Source organism: Armigeres subalbatus, chromosome 2 (genome assembly GCF_024139115.2).
Source record: "Armigeres subalbatus isolate Guangzhou_Male chromosome 2, GZ_Asu_2, whole genome shotgun sequence".
Lineage (NCBI taxonomy): Eukaryota > Metazoa > Arthropoda > Insecta > Diptera > Culicidae > Armigeres > Armigeres subalbatus.
In genome coordinates, this window is record NC_085140.1 from 174,488,090 (window position 1) to 174,505,096 (window position 17,007).

Sequence of the window (17,007 nt, forward strand, 5' to 3'; positions counted from 1 at the left end):
AAACTAATAACGAAGATATAGCGCTAGTTGCAGTAACTTAAACTAAATGATTGGAATTTTGTTAACATTTAGTCTAAGTTACTGAAACTATATCTTTAATTCCGTTAATTCCGCTCGTCTCCGTTTTTTCCTCTTTGCAAATCCTGTCCTCAGATCAGAGTGTATGTTATGGTCCTTTTTGAAACTTACACGAGAAATCTAGTACATCGTTCCTTAGCGTTTACGTTTTTTCGAAGGCACATTTATTTATCAATTTTTATGCAGTTCCATCTTCTATATATGTGTGAAGTTTGACAGCCAGTATATAAAAATATTTTCATCTTCTCGATCGAGTCGCATTACCAGCAGCTGTGGTGGTCGTGGATTCACGCACGAAGACATTCAGATTTCCGCCGTACAAAAGATCCTCCTAGTCGGTCATTCGTTGGTCAGATCAAGTTGGAAACCGTTCGTAAAAGCACGGCAAAGTGTTGCAATCCTCCGCGAGTGAAATTATCTGGTTACGGAAATCTTCATTAGAAAGGTAAGTATTTGGAAATCTAGAAATTTTGAGAATGGGGAATCTTATCTGGTGTTGTGTAATATCCTCCGTGTTACCAGCGAATATTCAAGAGGGGATAATGACCTTGATTGTATTGAGCCAGATTTGAATATTTTCGTATGTTCTTTTATAATGAAACTACGTTTTCACTGGATTTTTACCTGCCCTTAGGTTAAAGCATCCACTTCCTTTTGAAAACAACAGCTTGGTCAAAAAATAAAATAGAAACACTTCATTTCTTGAAAAACTGAAAGACAAAAAAAAAATTCTTGAAAAACTATAAAATAAAAATCATACGGATTGGTAATCATCTCCCTTCACTCACTGAGCTGATTAGAAACCCCTCGTGGAAAATATTTTGACGATCATTATGATACTACAATATTCTTGTCGTCAGGTGCCCATTTTTGGTTAACAGGTTGAATGAATTCAATCTGATGCAATAACGTTTTAGCAGAAGATTATTTAGAAATTAAGTTTCAAATATTGGCATACAGTTACTAAATGTGATAATTAACTATCGAGTGTTGCTTTTTCTCGGCGGCTGGCGTATTTCAAACAATTTTTTCTAACGATGAACAGCAGAGATAGTCATAAACATTAGAAGTTATGAAATGCTAGTAAGTAGATTCCTGTTGCATGTATTAGTGTTAAATAGATAATAGGTGCCTAAAGCAATTTTGTTTATTCCTTGTGGGGTATTTCAATCACTGCGACCATTTGTTGCAGTTTGATAAGACATTCTTGCAGAAGCGTAGTCAGAGAGGACAGAAATAATATACAGGAAACACTTTTTTCGGATTTTGATTAAACACTTTTACATAGGGGGAATGATGGCTTTGGCAGGTTTTGTTCTATTATTGGCAGGGGAGTTTTTAATGACTGACTAGGCTCAAATTTGGCCTAAACATTCTTTGCATATCAAAGAATATTGTGGCCAAATTTCATAAAATTCGGTCGACAAAAACCCCCCTGCCAATAATAGAACAAAACCTGCCAAAGCCTTCTTTCCCCATACATTCGAATCACTGACAGTCGAGAATTTGGTAAATCAAATCTTCAAATAATCGATATAGTTGAAATTCTTGTTCTATAGCTCAAAAATCCAACAGGAACTGCTCATCAACTTAGTGTTCTATTAGCATTTCCACAGTTATTAATTTAATTGAAAGCTTTTCTCTTTCCGCCACTGCATGAATATCTTGTGGCAAGGCAAATACAATGGATACATTACGCCCAGGGTGTCGAGAATGTATTTCCACCCGAAAACATCCATTGCTTGCAAGGCTAGCTGGAGACCCTAGATATAGTTGATGTTTAGTTAATTCCTAATTAATGGGAATGCTAATGAGGGAAAACATTGCCGATAAGGGCAATAATTATTCAGAAAAATATATAAAGCTCTTTTAGTGGAATGTAGTGGAATTAAATGGAGAGTACTTAATTCGTCTTAGACGGTTCAATAATTATTGTCAATGTAAAAGACGTATGTTTTGACAATTGTAAATGTAAAACTATTAACTCAACCTAATTAAAAAACAATGTTCTCAAGACTACATAGTAAGAGCGGTAGTTATGAAACACAAGTTGCAAGCAAGCACGCCCTGATCTATTAAATCCATAATAAAGTATGTATGCAAAATGACCTTAAGGTCATATATCAATTGTTATATAAAATTCGCATACGTGATTTTAGCGTAAGGTCAATTCAGATCGATTGCACTGATCTTGAAAACCCACTTAGAGCCACCCCCTTGTTTCTATATTATTAAATTTTGTCCTTTCCTTATGTTCGTTATGAACGAGTAGATCGTGCAGACTAACAATTTAATGATAATCAACTTGCTCTGTTTTTTTTCGGTTTCTCCCTTTCTCAATCATCATCGACACGCAACATAGTTTTAGTCGCAATGAGTTTTCTCAGTGCATGCAGTTTGGCACGTATCTACGCCATCAGCGGTCGTCAGCTGGGAACCGGTTTTGTTGCACGTACACATCAGCAGCAGGTGGCCGCCTGCTCATCGTCCAGTTCGGTCCAACCTAAGGAACCACCGAAGACACCATCGACGAGCCCTACCGAAAACGTAGTTTTTAATGCCCGCACTCATCGCCCGAATGATTTTGAGAAACGACTTCTGGTTTTCACTAAGAAGTACAAATCCAAAGACGAGATTCCCCAGTACATCAAGTGAGTGAAGAGTAAAATGTGATAACCAAACATACCTAATTGGAGTCTAAAAGACGAGAGTGATAGTGGTAGCATTTCCTAAAACAAACATGCATTTTAGAAAACTTGCTCTTAAAGAACAATAATTAATTGACAATAATTTAGTGTGTAGCAGAAAGGATTTATAGCTCTAGAAGAGGAAGTCTAATATGTATTTTATTCAATTCATTTGTAGTAGGTATCGTGTCTTTTATTTATTTATATTTAGCTCAAGAATATTGTATAATACGTTTTGTCTTTTTTTTCGTTTTTGTTTCCAGACCTAATTCAATTTAGGCATATAAAAGAAATATTTTTTAAACATTTTCAAATGTACTACACTGTTCTATTTTGACTGTTTTGCCGACTTTCTTTGGCTCGGTTCACTTTTGAACACATGGACAGCAGTAAACGGAGGATTTTTATAAATTGGTGTAATTGATTGGAGTATCGCAAATTCGTTTTTTTTTTCTGAGAGGAATAAACTGCCGTCATACGCATATTTGTCCCATGTTTGCTGGGATTTCCTATGTACATGGGACAATTATGCGTAGAACGGCAGTAAACACACTATGCTCATTTTTCTAATTAGAGAAGCTTCACTCTACGTTACATTTTGCCACTAAATGACATTAATCGCACGTATTCGATCTCTCATTCCAGTGAAGATGTGATGGAACGATGTCGCAACCAGGTGCGCATAAAGATCGCCAATTATATGATGATCGCGACTGCCATTGGGTGTATCGTCATGATCTTCGCCGGCAAAAAAGCCCAGGAACGGGGTGAATCTGTACAAAAAATGAATCTTGACTGGCACAAGGAGTACAACGAAAAGGCCCGAAAGGAAATGGCAGAGACTTCAAAAAATTGAATCGTTTTATAGTGTTGGGAAATATTCCAGCACCAGTGGAAACGGTTCCGTTCGGGAGCCAAAGTGAGTTTCCTTTTTCATATATTTGGACCGCACTACGTGTATGGTCATATATTGTGTTAGAATAGTTCAAGCTCCCATTGAAAATGACGACTTTGTAAGAGAGCGTAATGATAACGATTGTGTGAAGTGTGATGACCAGGAATGTGTCATAGATATTTAATGTGACAGAGTAATTCAAAACAGAATAACACAGAAAATATAGAATGTTCCTCATTGATATCAATGTCGCATCTCATGACAATTAAGTATCCGAAATTCGAGTGTCACTGTATTTCGTTATTAAAGCTAGCGGAGACTAGAGTCCATAGAGATTACAATTATTACAAAGTGTTGACTGCCTGGAAAAACCTGGAAAACCTGGAATTTTCAGGGAATTAGTGTCAACCTGGAAAAATCAGGAAATTCATTAACCAATCAGGGAAAAAACAAGAGACAAAGTGAACATGTTGTATTTATATCGCCCCATAACTGAAAAAGAAGTACCGTGACCCGCCCTAATTCTGCGCATTGCCTAATACCGTGGATTTTATCCAAATTGATGAGTATAGAGGTACTGTCTGTCATACACATCACATTATTTGGTGAAATACACAAATATATATCAGAAAATGTTAGCAAATTATTATTGTGGGTATTTGTGACGTAAATTAGGCGCTAAAAAATAAATGTGAAAATGTATGGCTCGACAAGCCAAAATTTGCATCCGCTTAGCAAAACGCCTAAAATTATGGTTATATTTCCAAGTCTTGTAACTTGATTTTTAAATGATATTTACTTCCAATATCTCATTGAGCCCAGTTTTACAGCTATAAAAAATAAGCTGGGTACTGAAATGGTATTTAAATTTATTGTTTTTGCATTTTTATTGTTCAAAACAATTGTCGCGGTATTAGGCCATCTTCTTCGCCAGTAGTGCCTTATACCGTGGCTATACCGTGAAGTTGATACTCAGAAAAAGAAAACGTAACCATTACATTGAATACATAGACCACTAAACAATTTCGTATAGGTATTGAAAAATTCATATTAGGGGTCGTACACTTATTACGTAAGCATTATTTCTGGGTTTTTCGACCCCCCCTCCCCCATGTAAAATTTTTCCCATACAAATGATTTTTTATTTATATGGTGCGTAAGAAAACAACATACCCCCCCCCCTCCCCCCAAAAGTGCTTACGTATTATGTGTACGGCCCCTTAAATATCTACGACATTTTATGCGTAGGATTACTAGGGAAGCATCATTCAGATGAATTACATATTGCAATATGTATTATTCCAATACTTCCTCAAAGAGAAACTTCTGTTGGAAGACTTGAAGATGGTATACATCTAATGAACATACAAATCGTTTTTATTGTGTCGTTCAGCACATACGAATACAATATCATTTTGCGATATTTACCACAGACTATAGACGTAAATATTTTTCCTCAGGGTGGCCACTGAAACTCGATTTTCAAATTCCCGGTTTTTTCCCGCTTTTCCCGGTATTTTTTATCAAATTTTCCCGGTTTTAATTTAACTTGAAAAAAAATCAGGGTAAGAGTTTTTATACCTTTTATACTTAAATTATTAATTAACTAATTTGAACAAAGATTTAACCCGAAGATAATCTTCGCTTTCGACCAAAATAATGATTCAGTTTTCTAAAAAAGATTTATGCACATTTTAGGCAATCAAAACATTCAATTCGTAATTTATTCAATTTTACTTTTTTTAATTTCTAGAAATAATGTCTAGAAAGTAAATATTGGATTTTTTTTTATTGAAAACTTTGAACGTTCCCATTCAATATTAGTATATTGAAATGTTCTAAGCTATGGAACCTATTCATTATTCCCCGTGTAACAAATTAGAAAACTATCTTAGAGTATCTTTTTCACCATCATAACCTTCTATTATATTAGGTTAGTTGTGGAAAAATATACAGGTATACCTCGATTATATGGACTTTTTCGATGCAAAAAAAGTCCATATAATCGAATTTTCCATATAATCGAAGCAAATTTTTTTTTCTCGAAATTTGTGTTACACGATGAAATAAGTCTTAAAAGTTGAAAGAAAATATTCATATATTGCCTAACAATCTAATCCGCATGTTTGGGCTCATTTTATGATAACTCAGTAGATGATGATTTTTTATAAGAACGTAACCTATTTCCAGTCGCTAGTTTCTAAGATTACGTTAGTGATGAAAACTTCGCCAAGCTTAATGTGAACACACTAATATACTTGTTCACGAATTCTAACTACAGTGCCTTCCTGTTTCAGCAACAAAGTAAACACTGAGTGGTCGAGAAAGCTATATGTTCGATTCAAAAACAAGTTTTATATAGAAGGACTGACACTTGTCCTCCTTTGATTTGATCGCAGCAAATTGAAACTGATGGAAAATTTTGTCCTATTGTCTCCTATTGAAAATTGGCCGGATTGGACTATGGGCTCAGAAGATATGGTCAAAATGCATTTGATTATGCAAAAATCGCGTAGAAACAGTCTCTCTTTTCTGACACTTATCTTTAACAGATCTCCTTGCAACAAGTTGCGTTTGATTGATATTCTTAAAAAGAATTTAAATGATTGTAAATAAGGGGTTCTATCCACGTATCAGTGTCATTTTTACAAGAACCAATTGACATTTCCCGTCAAAAATTGTATCTCGTTTTATTGTCTCAGTCAATTCTTTGACTTATTTAAGTTCAACTTTTTCACAGAACTCATATTTTTGGAAGCCTGTAACTATTTTTAGAATCAATAATAAAAATCGGAAAAGTGCCGCACGTTTGAACCGGCCGCGCGTTTGGAATTGGCCTTATTTTAATTCAAAATCGGGCGAATGTTAGGCCAAGCTTGGAAACCAGCACTTTTCGTCAAAAAGTATGGCGTCAAAAATGTGCGGATAAAAATTGTCGACGGGAATGGTCAATTGCACAGTGCACCTACACCTGCTAAGTGGAATATTAAAGGATGTCGAATAAATTGTTATGGCTATTTTGGACTATCTTCGTATATTAAAGCAGCAGGGCTATATTTTGCAACGGGTTTTGAAATTCAAAACGACGTGTGGGTACATAGATGTTAATGCATCATTCGCCCTTCTTTTGGGGCCTCTTCCCCTATACTTAATTCCATGCACCAAAAGCAGAAAAAGATTGGAAGCAAAGATCTAACAGCTAAATATGGCAATCTCATCTCATCACTTGCTCCGCATACTGTCGGACTGACAATTCACTTTCACGTTTTCGTATGTCAGAGACCACTAAAAATACGCGTTATTTTTCACCACCTATTTGTAAGGACGTGGCCGTGGCTGTTGCGGATTAAAGAATTGTATATTTATCATTATATACAATGAAATTTGCAACGCGAAAATGGTAAATCAATCAAGTCAATCGAACATATGACTCAGAGTGCACTTCCATATATAACATCAAAACATGCCTTATGGGCCATTATTTGCCCCAATGTACCTTAATAAATATAGAATCAATGTAAAATATGACTTACAATATTCAACATCTTTTTAAAACCCCAAAACACAAAAATAATTGAGCGAAAAAAAAAATGTCCATATAATCGAGGTAAAAAGTCCATATAATCGAAGTCCATATAATCGAGGTATACCTGTACTAAACTATGAGTTCGGTGGTCTAGTGACTACCGCTTCGCCTTATAAGCAGGAGGTCGTAGGCTCAATTCCAGACTCGTCCCTTTCCTACTTTGTATTTCTATCTTAGTTCTTTCTGTGTTTTACGTTCTACCAAAACGATTCCTACTGTTAAATCCTTCCACACTAACAATTCCAAAACCTCCCGTTCTCTGCATCTTTCTTAAGTAGGTGTCCAACTAGCCATCCTTCCCCCTCCTCATCATTCACAAGGACGTGGCTAGGACAGATCTCTTCTATTAGAGAGTGCATTGCTTTTATCTAAGAGATGGCGATTAGTCCCAAATCAATATCTGTGGTAACGGATGAAAGTAATGCTACTCTCATACAATAGTCTTGGCTTGTATCACCTACGAATTTGTGCGAATTGCTCAATGCTAATGCTAGTTGTGAAAAAATACTAAACTAAAGATATTTTACTCTTTAGAATATTACAGACATATTCACGAAGTATTAAAAAAAATACCATTTTCAATGATTTGTAGAATTTTCAAATATAATTCCAAACAACTCTTGAACATGTGTTAACATATATACTATTCACCATATTCATTTTTTTTCGAATTCTGCTCAATTGGAAATTACATACAAAGGCAAACTTGGACATTAAAAGAATAAATGAAAAAATGAACATTTCGATATTCGATTCTATGCTTTTATGTTGGTAGTGCGCACCACAATGTCTTATAATATTTATGATATATGGTAAATTACTCATATTTTAGCCCAAGTTTTTGTTTAACAGATTTGATTAATCACAAATCGTTTAGGTCCTATACTAAAGGATATCCCTCAACCCCATAACTGAAGATATCCTACAACAAATGTACGCATACGTACAAAATATCGCAAGTCAGTCAAAAAGCCGATTACTCGAAATGGGAATCAAAATGATCTAGAGGCAAATGGATCTGGAAAAAAACTACTTATTTTTTATACCTCACACATTATGTACTAAAATCAAATAACTCAGTTAGAATGCGATTGAACAATAAAAATTAAAGAGTAAATCTTTCCATTTATATCAACTTCATTAAAAACTTTGAAGAATTTTGAATGTAAGTTGTCAACAATTTATTTTTTTCCCGGTTCATGTTCTGAATTCCCGGTTTTTCCCGCTTTTTTTCCCGGTGACTTCAATTTCCCGTCTTTTTCTCGCTTTTCCCGGTTCGGTGGCCACCCTGTTTCCTGTTATTATTATTATTTATTCAGACTAAGGCCGAAGTGGCCTGTGCGGTATATAAGAGTTTTCTCCATTCGGCTCGGTCCATGGCTACACGTCCGCAAGTCATCTTCCACCTGATCGATCCACCTTGCCCGCTGCGCACCTCGCCTTCTTGTGCCCGTCGAATCGTTGTCGAGAACCATTTTCACCGGGTTATTGTCCGACATTCTGGCTACGTGCCCGGCCCACCGCAGTCGTCCGAGTTTCGCGGTGTGAACGATGGATGGTTCTCCCAAAAGCTGATGCAACTCGTGGTTCATTCGCCTTCTACACGTACCGTCTGCCATCTGCACCCCATCATAGATGGTACGCAGCACTTTCCTTTCGAAAACTCCGAGTGCGCGTTGGTCCTCCACGAGCATCGTCCAGGTCTCGTGTCCATAGAGGACTACCGGGCTAATGAGCGTTTTGTAGATTGTCAGTTTGGTACGGCGGCGAACTCTATTCGATCGGAGCGTCTTGCGGAGTCCAAAGATTTCCAGCCACTATGCGTCTCCGAATTTCTCTGCTGGTATCATTTTCGGCAGTCACCAGTGAGCCCAAGTACACAAATTCTTCTACCACCTCGATTTCGATGCAAACTCGCGGTGGGTTGCTCACATTGTCTTCTCTTGAACCTTTTCCTATCATGTACTTCGTCTTCGACGTGTTGATGACTAGTCCGATCCGCTTAGCTTCCCTCTTCAGTCTGATGTAGGCTTCCTCTATCTTCTCCAAGTTACGTGCCATAATATCTATGTCGTCGGCGAAGCCAAATAGCTGGACGGTCTTATTGAAAATTGTACCACTCGTGTTAATCCCTGCTCTTCGTATTACCCCTTCCAAAGCGATGTTGAATAGCAGACACGAAAGACCATCACCTTGCCGTAACCCTTTGCGGGTTTCGAAGGGACTCGAGAATGCCCTTGAAACTCGAACTACGCACATCACCCGATCCATCGTCGCTTTGATCAACCGTGCTGCCATAGCTGGTCCCGATCGATTGTATCATATGCGGCTTTGAAGTCGATGAATAGATGATGTGTGGGCACGTTGTATTCGCAGCATTTCTGCAGTACTTGGCGAATGGTGAACACCTGGTCCGTGGTGGAGCGTTCCCCCATAAACTCCACCTGGTACTGCCCCACGAACTCTCTTGCAATTGGTGTTAGTCGACGGCATAAAATTTGGGAGAGTACCTTGTAGGCGGCGTTCAGCAATGTGATTGCGCGGTAGTTGCTACAATCCAGCTTATCGCCCTTTTTGTAGATGGGACACACGACACCTTCCATCCACTCCTGCGGCAAAACCTCCTTCTCCCAAATCTTGGTAATGACCCAGTGCAGCGCTCTAGCCAGTGCCTCACCACCGTGTTTAAATAGCTCTCCTGGTAGTTGGTGTATAGTTCCTGGGGCTTTGTTGTTCTTCAGCCGGCCAATCTCCTCCTGGATTTCCTGGAGATCCGGAGCCGGTAGAATTATGTCCTGCGCGCGTTCCCCCAGGTCCATCACCATACCGCCATCTTCGTCTGCCACATCGCCATTCAGGTGCTCTTCATAGTGCTGCCGCCACCTTTGAATCACCTCGCGCTCGTTCGTACGAAGGTTCCCGTTTATGTCCTAACACATATCAGGCTGTGGCACGTGGCCCTTACGTGAACGGTTCTACTTCTCATAGAACTTTCGTGTGTTATTAGCGCGGTACAGTTGCTCCGTCTCTTCACGGTCTCGATCATCCTGCTGACGCTTTTTCCTCCGGAAAATCGAGTTTTGTCTGTTCCGCGCCTGTTTATCCAGTATTTTGCGCTCGATAATGGCGGCCTGGTGAGTTCCGACGAGTTCCTTTTTGACATTCAAGAGGTAGAAAATATTTACATATTTTGATCAATGTAGGCTTTGATTCATTGAAAAAAATTGGCACTCACCGGAATTGTTGAAAACAAACATATAACGTCAAAATATTTTACTCAAGAATTTCATTGCTTAGGTTCCACTCTTCCAATATTTAAATTTTATTATCTAGGAATGTAAACCCCATAATAAATTGATAAAGCCAGGACATGGGCCAAGCTATGGAAATATTGATAGTTAATAGGTGTGCATCTCGAACTCAAACGCAATTTCAACCAGAGTTTCTGATCTGACTTTGGACTGATGTCAATTTTATTGTAGAATCCCGCGAAACAAAGGTAATTTGGAAACCGACGAACAACCAGAGGGAAACCATGTTTACCTTTGTTTCGTCGGATTCTACAGTGTTGACTGTTGCAAATTGATAGTGATATTATGCACTGGAAAACAAATCCTATGCCCCTCTAGGCGCTTATTCTGGTAAATCACGGAGCAACTACTAAATTACGGCTAGCATGCTCATCTTCATAAGACCCTCCAATAATTATCAGCATTTCTATTAACACTCACCACATGCCCAGCTCAGAATATCATTTTATTATGCACTATGCTGACGTCAGAAGCATGGCGGTTTCGACTACTATAGTTACTATAGTAATTTTGCCATGTAGGTATTTCAAATGAAGGATTTCACAATTTAGGAAGACTCGTTCAATTAAGGGATCTGGTGGTGTAATAAGCTACACAAAAAAAAGTAAAATGAATTGTCCTATTTGGAAAACTTTTTTATTTTTCCGTTATCGATAACTGTTCTTTAATGCGTGGCTTCAACTCGAAAACGTAGTGTGTAAAAAAGTATTCCTTCGAGAGTGAATATTGAGGATAATGTTTCTGATGATTCCTCCCATCATAATCAATTCTTGAAATCCATTGATGAGATCGCATGAAAAAATATGTATTTGAATTAAAGCAATTTGGATTTGAAAATATTTCAAGCCTTGCGTGTTCTTTGACATCTGTTTATTTACGAATAGTTTTCATGCAATTCAAGGCTAACCTGATGAGTGCCAATGTTTTCTACCTCTTGAATGTCAAACTGGGAGGAACTCATGCCGCCATTACCGTGCGCAAAATACTGGATATCGTGCCTCGTTCGTCCTCGTGCGATGTTGCAGCAATCTCGCCCATGCTGCATTCTTCTCCTCAACTAACTGCTCACATTCGCCGTCATACCAGTCGTTTCTCTGATCCGGGAGCACCGTGCCTAGTGCAGCGGTTGCGATGCTACCAATGGCGGATCGAATATCTCTCCAGCCATCTTCAAGAGACGCTGCGCCTAGCTGCTCTTCCGTTGGGAGTGCCACTTCCAGCTGCTGCGCGTATTCTTGGTCTACCATCTTGTAGCCGCCCAATATGAGGCCGCGGCGTCCGACTTCGACGCGTGTTGTTCGCGCAGGCATACTGCAACGAGATAGTGGTCGGATTCAATATTCGCACTGCGGTAAGTGCGGATGTTCGTGATGTCGGAGAAGAATTTACCGTCGATTAGAACGTGGTCGATTTGGTTTTCCGTTTCTTGGTTAGGTGATCTCCATGTGGCCTTGTGGATATTGTTGCGGGGAAAGAAGGTGCGTCGGACTACCATTCCGCGGGAGGCTGCGAAGTTTATGCATCGATGGCCGTTGTCATTCGATACGGTGTGCAGACTATTCGGTCCGATGACCGGTCTATACATTTCCTCCCTTCCTACCTGCGCGTTCATGTCATCGATGACGATTTGGACGTCCCGCAGTGGGCATCCATCGTATGTCTGCTCCAGCTGTGCGTAGAACGCTTCTTTCTCGTCGTCGGGTTTCCCTTCGTGTAGGCAATGCACGTTGATGATGCTATAGTTGAAGAAACGGCCTTTAATCCTTGCGTTGATTGGCTGCCACCCAATCACGCGTTGGCGCATCTTACCCAGCACTATGAAGCCGGTTCCCAGCTCGTTGGTGGTGCCACAGCTTTGGTAGAAGGTAGCCGCCCAATGCCCGCTTTTCCACACTTTCTGTCCTGTCCATCAAATCTCCTGCAGCGCCACGACGTCGAAGTTGCGGGGATGTAATTCATCGAAGATCATCCTGTCGCAACCTGCGAAACCTAGCGACTTGCAGTTCCATGTTCCAAGCTTCCAATCGTGATCCTTTATTCGTCGCCTAGGTCGTTGCCGATTGTATCGAGTCGTATTATCTTCTATGTCGTTCGTAATGGTTGTTTTTAAAGGCGGCTTATTGGGCCTGCGCAAACCTCCTGTCTCGTCGGAGGGCCGTCGTGTCAGGGCTGTTTAGCGTCCCACCTAACACCAGGACTTTGGCTTGTGCGCTTTGAGCGGCACACGGTCGCTTTGGCGTAGCCTACTTGCGGATTCATGCAGCTTTTTATAGAGGTTTAACAGGGCCCACTGTCAAACCCCACCACATCCTAGGCAGGCGCCACAACATCGTCAAGCCCTTGGACATGGTCCCTGCTGCCCCTAGTGTGGTGCATGCGATGTTCTATTTATAAAGGACTGTTGGTCCGTTCTGTAGAATATAATGCTCATTCGAGCCTGAGCCGTTGACTTAGGCGGAGACATATTTTTTTTCAAGTTATTTATTTATAAGGCTTATTTTTCAAAAACTTCAAAAACATTAATCAAAAACTTCACGGAACCGCAGATCTCTAGAAATATTATAGTCTAATATTCAATTACGAATCAAAAAATTAATTTACGTCGAATTTTCTTCTTAGGACGGGAACTCGAACTGCCGCCGGAAGACGCAAACTGGGCTCTTTGTTGGTTCGCCTGTGGGTTTCTCATCACTTGAAAGTCGTCATCTCTCACATCTTCATAATTTTCCGAGTCAGTCAAGTAACCGGCAGATGGCACCCGCTTTGCTTTATCCTCTACTTCAGCGGTTCTCAACCTTTTTCTTGAGAGGTATCCCTTCGAACTTTTGCATGATTTGAGGTACCCCCTCTCGAAAGTAGGCTTCCAATCCTCTTGAAAACATAATTCCGAGTCTTTTGAAGGGAATCTCCTTTAAGCTTTTGAGTCCCTTTAGAGTAGGCATCCGCGCCTCTTCTGAGCCTCTTGTAGAGAGGCTTCCGAGCCTCTTTAAGGCGGTTTTAGAGCCATTAAAAAGGAAGCTTCCGTTACATCTTGAAAGAACGATTCTGAGCCTCTTGATAGTATGCTTCCAAGCCTATTGAAAGAAGAATTCTGAGCTTCTTGAAGCGAGGCTTCCGAGCCTCTTGAAAGAAGGCTTCCGAACCACTTGAAAGTAGACTTCCGAGCCTCTTGAAAGCAGGCTTACGAGCCTCTTGAAAGAAGGCAACCTAACCACTTGAAAGGAGGCTTCCGAACCTCTTGAAAAGAGGCTTCCGAGCCTCTCGAAAGGAGCCTTTCGATCCTCTTGGAAAAAGGCTTCAGATCCTCTTGGGAAAAGGCTTCAGAGCCTCTTGAAAGGAGGCTTCCGATCCTCTTGAAAGGAGGCTTCCGAGCCTCTTGAAAGGAGGCTTCCGAGCCTCTTGAAAGGAGGCTTCCGAGGCTCTTGAAAGGAGGCTCTGAGCCTCTTGAAAGGAGGCTCTGAGGCCTCTTGAAAGGAGGCTTCTGAGCCTCTTGAAAGGAGGCTTCTGAGCCTCTTGAAAGGAGGCTTCTGAGGCCTCTTGAAAGGAGGCTTCCGGGCCTCTTGAAAGGAGGCTTCCGAGCCTCTTGAAAGGAGGCTTCTGAGTCTCTTGAAGGGGGCTTCTGAGCCTCTTGAAAGGAGGCTTCCGAGCCTCTTGAAAGGAGGCTTCCGAGCCTCTTGAAAGGAGGCTTCCGAGCCTCTTGAAAGGAGGCTTCCGAGCCTCTTGAAAGGAGGCTTCCGAGCCTCTTGAAAGGAGGCTTCCGAGCCTCTTGAAAGGAGGCTTCCGAGCCTCTTGAGAGGAAGCCTTCGAGCTGCTTGGAAGGAGGCCTTCGAGCTGCTTGGAAGGAAGCCTTCGAGCTGCTTGGAAGAAGGCTTTCGAGAGGCGTAAAAGGATGCTTCTAATCCTCTTGCAACGAAGCAACCGAGTTTTAGTGAACAAAAAATCATTTTGTTCATTCGACGTTTTGTTTGTTCGATCTTTTGTTCCACAGCCCTCCATACATTATGCTGGTTGTGGAAGGCAGGATTCAATTGGGATTTAGTGATCGCAGTACATATGATGTACATATGTTTTTGAAATAGAAAATACACAATTATCAAAACTTCAGCAATGAATTTTGATTGAAATTGTAACATGTCCGCCATTACGCATTTTTGTCCTAGGTACCCCCTAGGGCCAGCAAAGGTACCCCCAGGGGTACATGTACCCCAGGTTGAGAACCGCTGCTCTACTTCACTCGTTTTTTCTTCCAGTGTGCCTTCGTTCTCAAGATCTTTTCTTCCGATCGGGTCCAAGTGTTCAGTAACTGCTTCATCCATTTGTTCCACAAAGTTTTCTTCCACCAGATCTTCAAGATCAGCATATGTACTCGGATGGGATTGGTCTTTGGGCTTAGCTTTCCTACGATTTCCGGAGGGTCGTTCTGGACAAGAATCCTTCCGTTGACTCGCAGTCCGACAAAGGAAACACGCATCCTGAAGATCGTCGTAATATATTCGTCCTTTACGGCCACCGAAATTAAGCGATGGTGGTATTTCTTCTTTCAGGTCGACATATACACCACGCGCACCAGTGTACATATGCCCCAATCCAGATTCCGCACTAAATTTTTCTCGTGTCAAACATTCCACATTGCCATATCGCCCTAGTGCCATCGATAAGCTTTTATTACTTGTCTCTGGCGGCAAGTCGAAGATACGGATGTATTTCATATTGCTATCGCGATTGACATCCGTACCCGCTAGAGTAATGAAATTGTTTTGGCTTCTTAAGCGACTGCCTTATTGCTTCCAGAGAAACAAATTTAATGAAAACCGAACGTTCTTGTGCCGTTCTTTAGGCCGCTTCCATGTCCGTCAAGTTGGTTTCCAACTGTTTTAGAAAATTCCCAATCTCCGTCCATGTCGGACGCGGGGCTACCCCGTTTGGCATAAAGTCATTTGGCATAAAGCCGTTTGGCATAATGGTCATTTGGCATAATGGTCGTTTGGCATAACGTAATGAAAATGATCTTATTTTCAATACACCCAGGTTTTTTTTTACACGGTTTGGTTTTAGTCGTAAGACCTTCAGCGTCAATGAAACCATAAATAAACCCCATGAAAAAATTCACAAAAAATCAAAGAAAATTCAGGTGGTATTTAAAAAGCTGTTAAAGTTCGGGTTAACCGAGAAATTAATGAATTCCAACAGTGTAAAAAAAAACCTGGGTGTAATCATATTCTTTACGGAACTTAAGGCTGGACTTCAACATAGACTTCTTGATATTGACAATAAAAAAGGCGCATGCTTTCAAAGAAGGCATCATCAACTCTTTTGCATTATTCCGAGCAATCGCGTAATATAAAAGAATGAATGATCTCCCTTTTTGCATTGCACCGAGCAAATGGTTCCTTCAAAGGAAGGCATCATCAACTTTTTTGGATTATCCTGAGCAATCGCGTAATTTAAAAGAAGGAATGATCTCCCATTTTGCATTGCTCCGAACAAACGTGTGCTTTAAAAGAAGGGATCATAAACTCTTTTTCATCATCCCGAGCAATCGCGTAATATAAAAAAGGAATTATCTCTCCTTTCGCATTGCACCAACAACAAGCAGTATCCTCCCCTTTCGCATTGCACCGAGCAAACGCGTGCTTTAAAAGAAGGCATCATCAACACTTTCGCATTTACCGCCTGAGTTAATATCCCTCAAAAACAAACCATCACCATCATCACTTTCGCATTGCACCGAGCAAACGCGTGCTTTAAAAGAAGAAACAATCTTTTTTGCATTGCTCCGAACAAACGCGGCTTTAAAAGAAGGCATCATTAGCTCTTATTTATTGTCCCGAGCATAAAAGAAGGAGTATCCTCCCCTTTCGCATTGCACCGAGCAAACGCGTGATTTAAAAGAAAGGCCACATCACGTGTTTCGTCTATCTCGAGCGACCGTTTGATTTAAAAAATGATGCGAACAAAAATTCAATAAAATAGAATTACTTTTACTAACACTTTACGTTCTGAGGAATTAGTAAATATATTCTGGGAAAAAGATTCAAATGGTACGATTTTCGACAGACAGTTTTCTGGGAAATTGTAATGAACCTAAATCCTTGATAAGAATATCAATTATTAAAGTGTAACCATCTAAACTGAAAGAACAGACTATGTGCAAATGAAGGGAAAAATCATATTGTAATTATAACCTACATAAATGCCAATAACAACTTTGCTGAAAGAATTGTCATTTTTCTGAGTACATATTGTTTTTAATCAATTATGCCAAACGACCATTATGCCAAACGGCTATTATGCCAAACGACTATTATGCCAAATTAGTTTATGCCAAACGACTTTATGCCAAACGGCTTTATGCCAAACGGCGTACCCCCGTCGGACGCGGACTAGCCGTTGGGAATTGGAATCGAACGGTATTCACAACGTTTTCATCCATAGTATCTCCCATTCCTA

At 40.2% G+C, this 17,007-nt stretch overlaps 1 protein-coding gene across 1 annotated transcript; it reads left to right on the forward strand.

The window, feature by feature from the left end:
• Positions 1-305: 305 nt before the first annotated feature.
• Positions 306-3,901, forward strand: LOC134211234 (UPF0389 protein CG9231). Its single transcript, XM_062687929.1, has 3 exons — positions 306-523; positions 2,441-2,729; positions 3,411-3,901. The coding sequence occupies exons 2-3, from the start codon at positions 2,452-2,454 to the stop codon at positions 3,619-3,621; spliced, it is 489 nt and encodes a 162-aa protein (XP_062543913.1). The 5' UTR covers positions 306-523; positions 2,441-2,451; the 3' UTR covers positions 3,622-3,901.
• Positions 3,902-17,007: the final 13,106 nt, after the last annotated feature.

Coding starts and splice junctions, on each gene's coding strand:
- LOC134211234 (XM_062687929.1), top strand. CDS start 2,452: ATGAGTTTTCTCAGTGCATGCAGTTTGGCACGTATCTACGCCATCAGC. Junction 2,730..3,410: donor GAGATTCCCCAGTACATCAA/GTGAGTGAAGAG, acceptor CTCTCATTCCAG/TGAAGATGTGATGGAACGAT.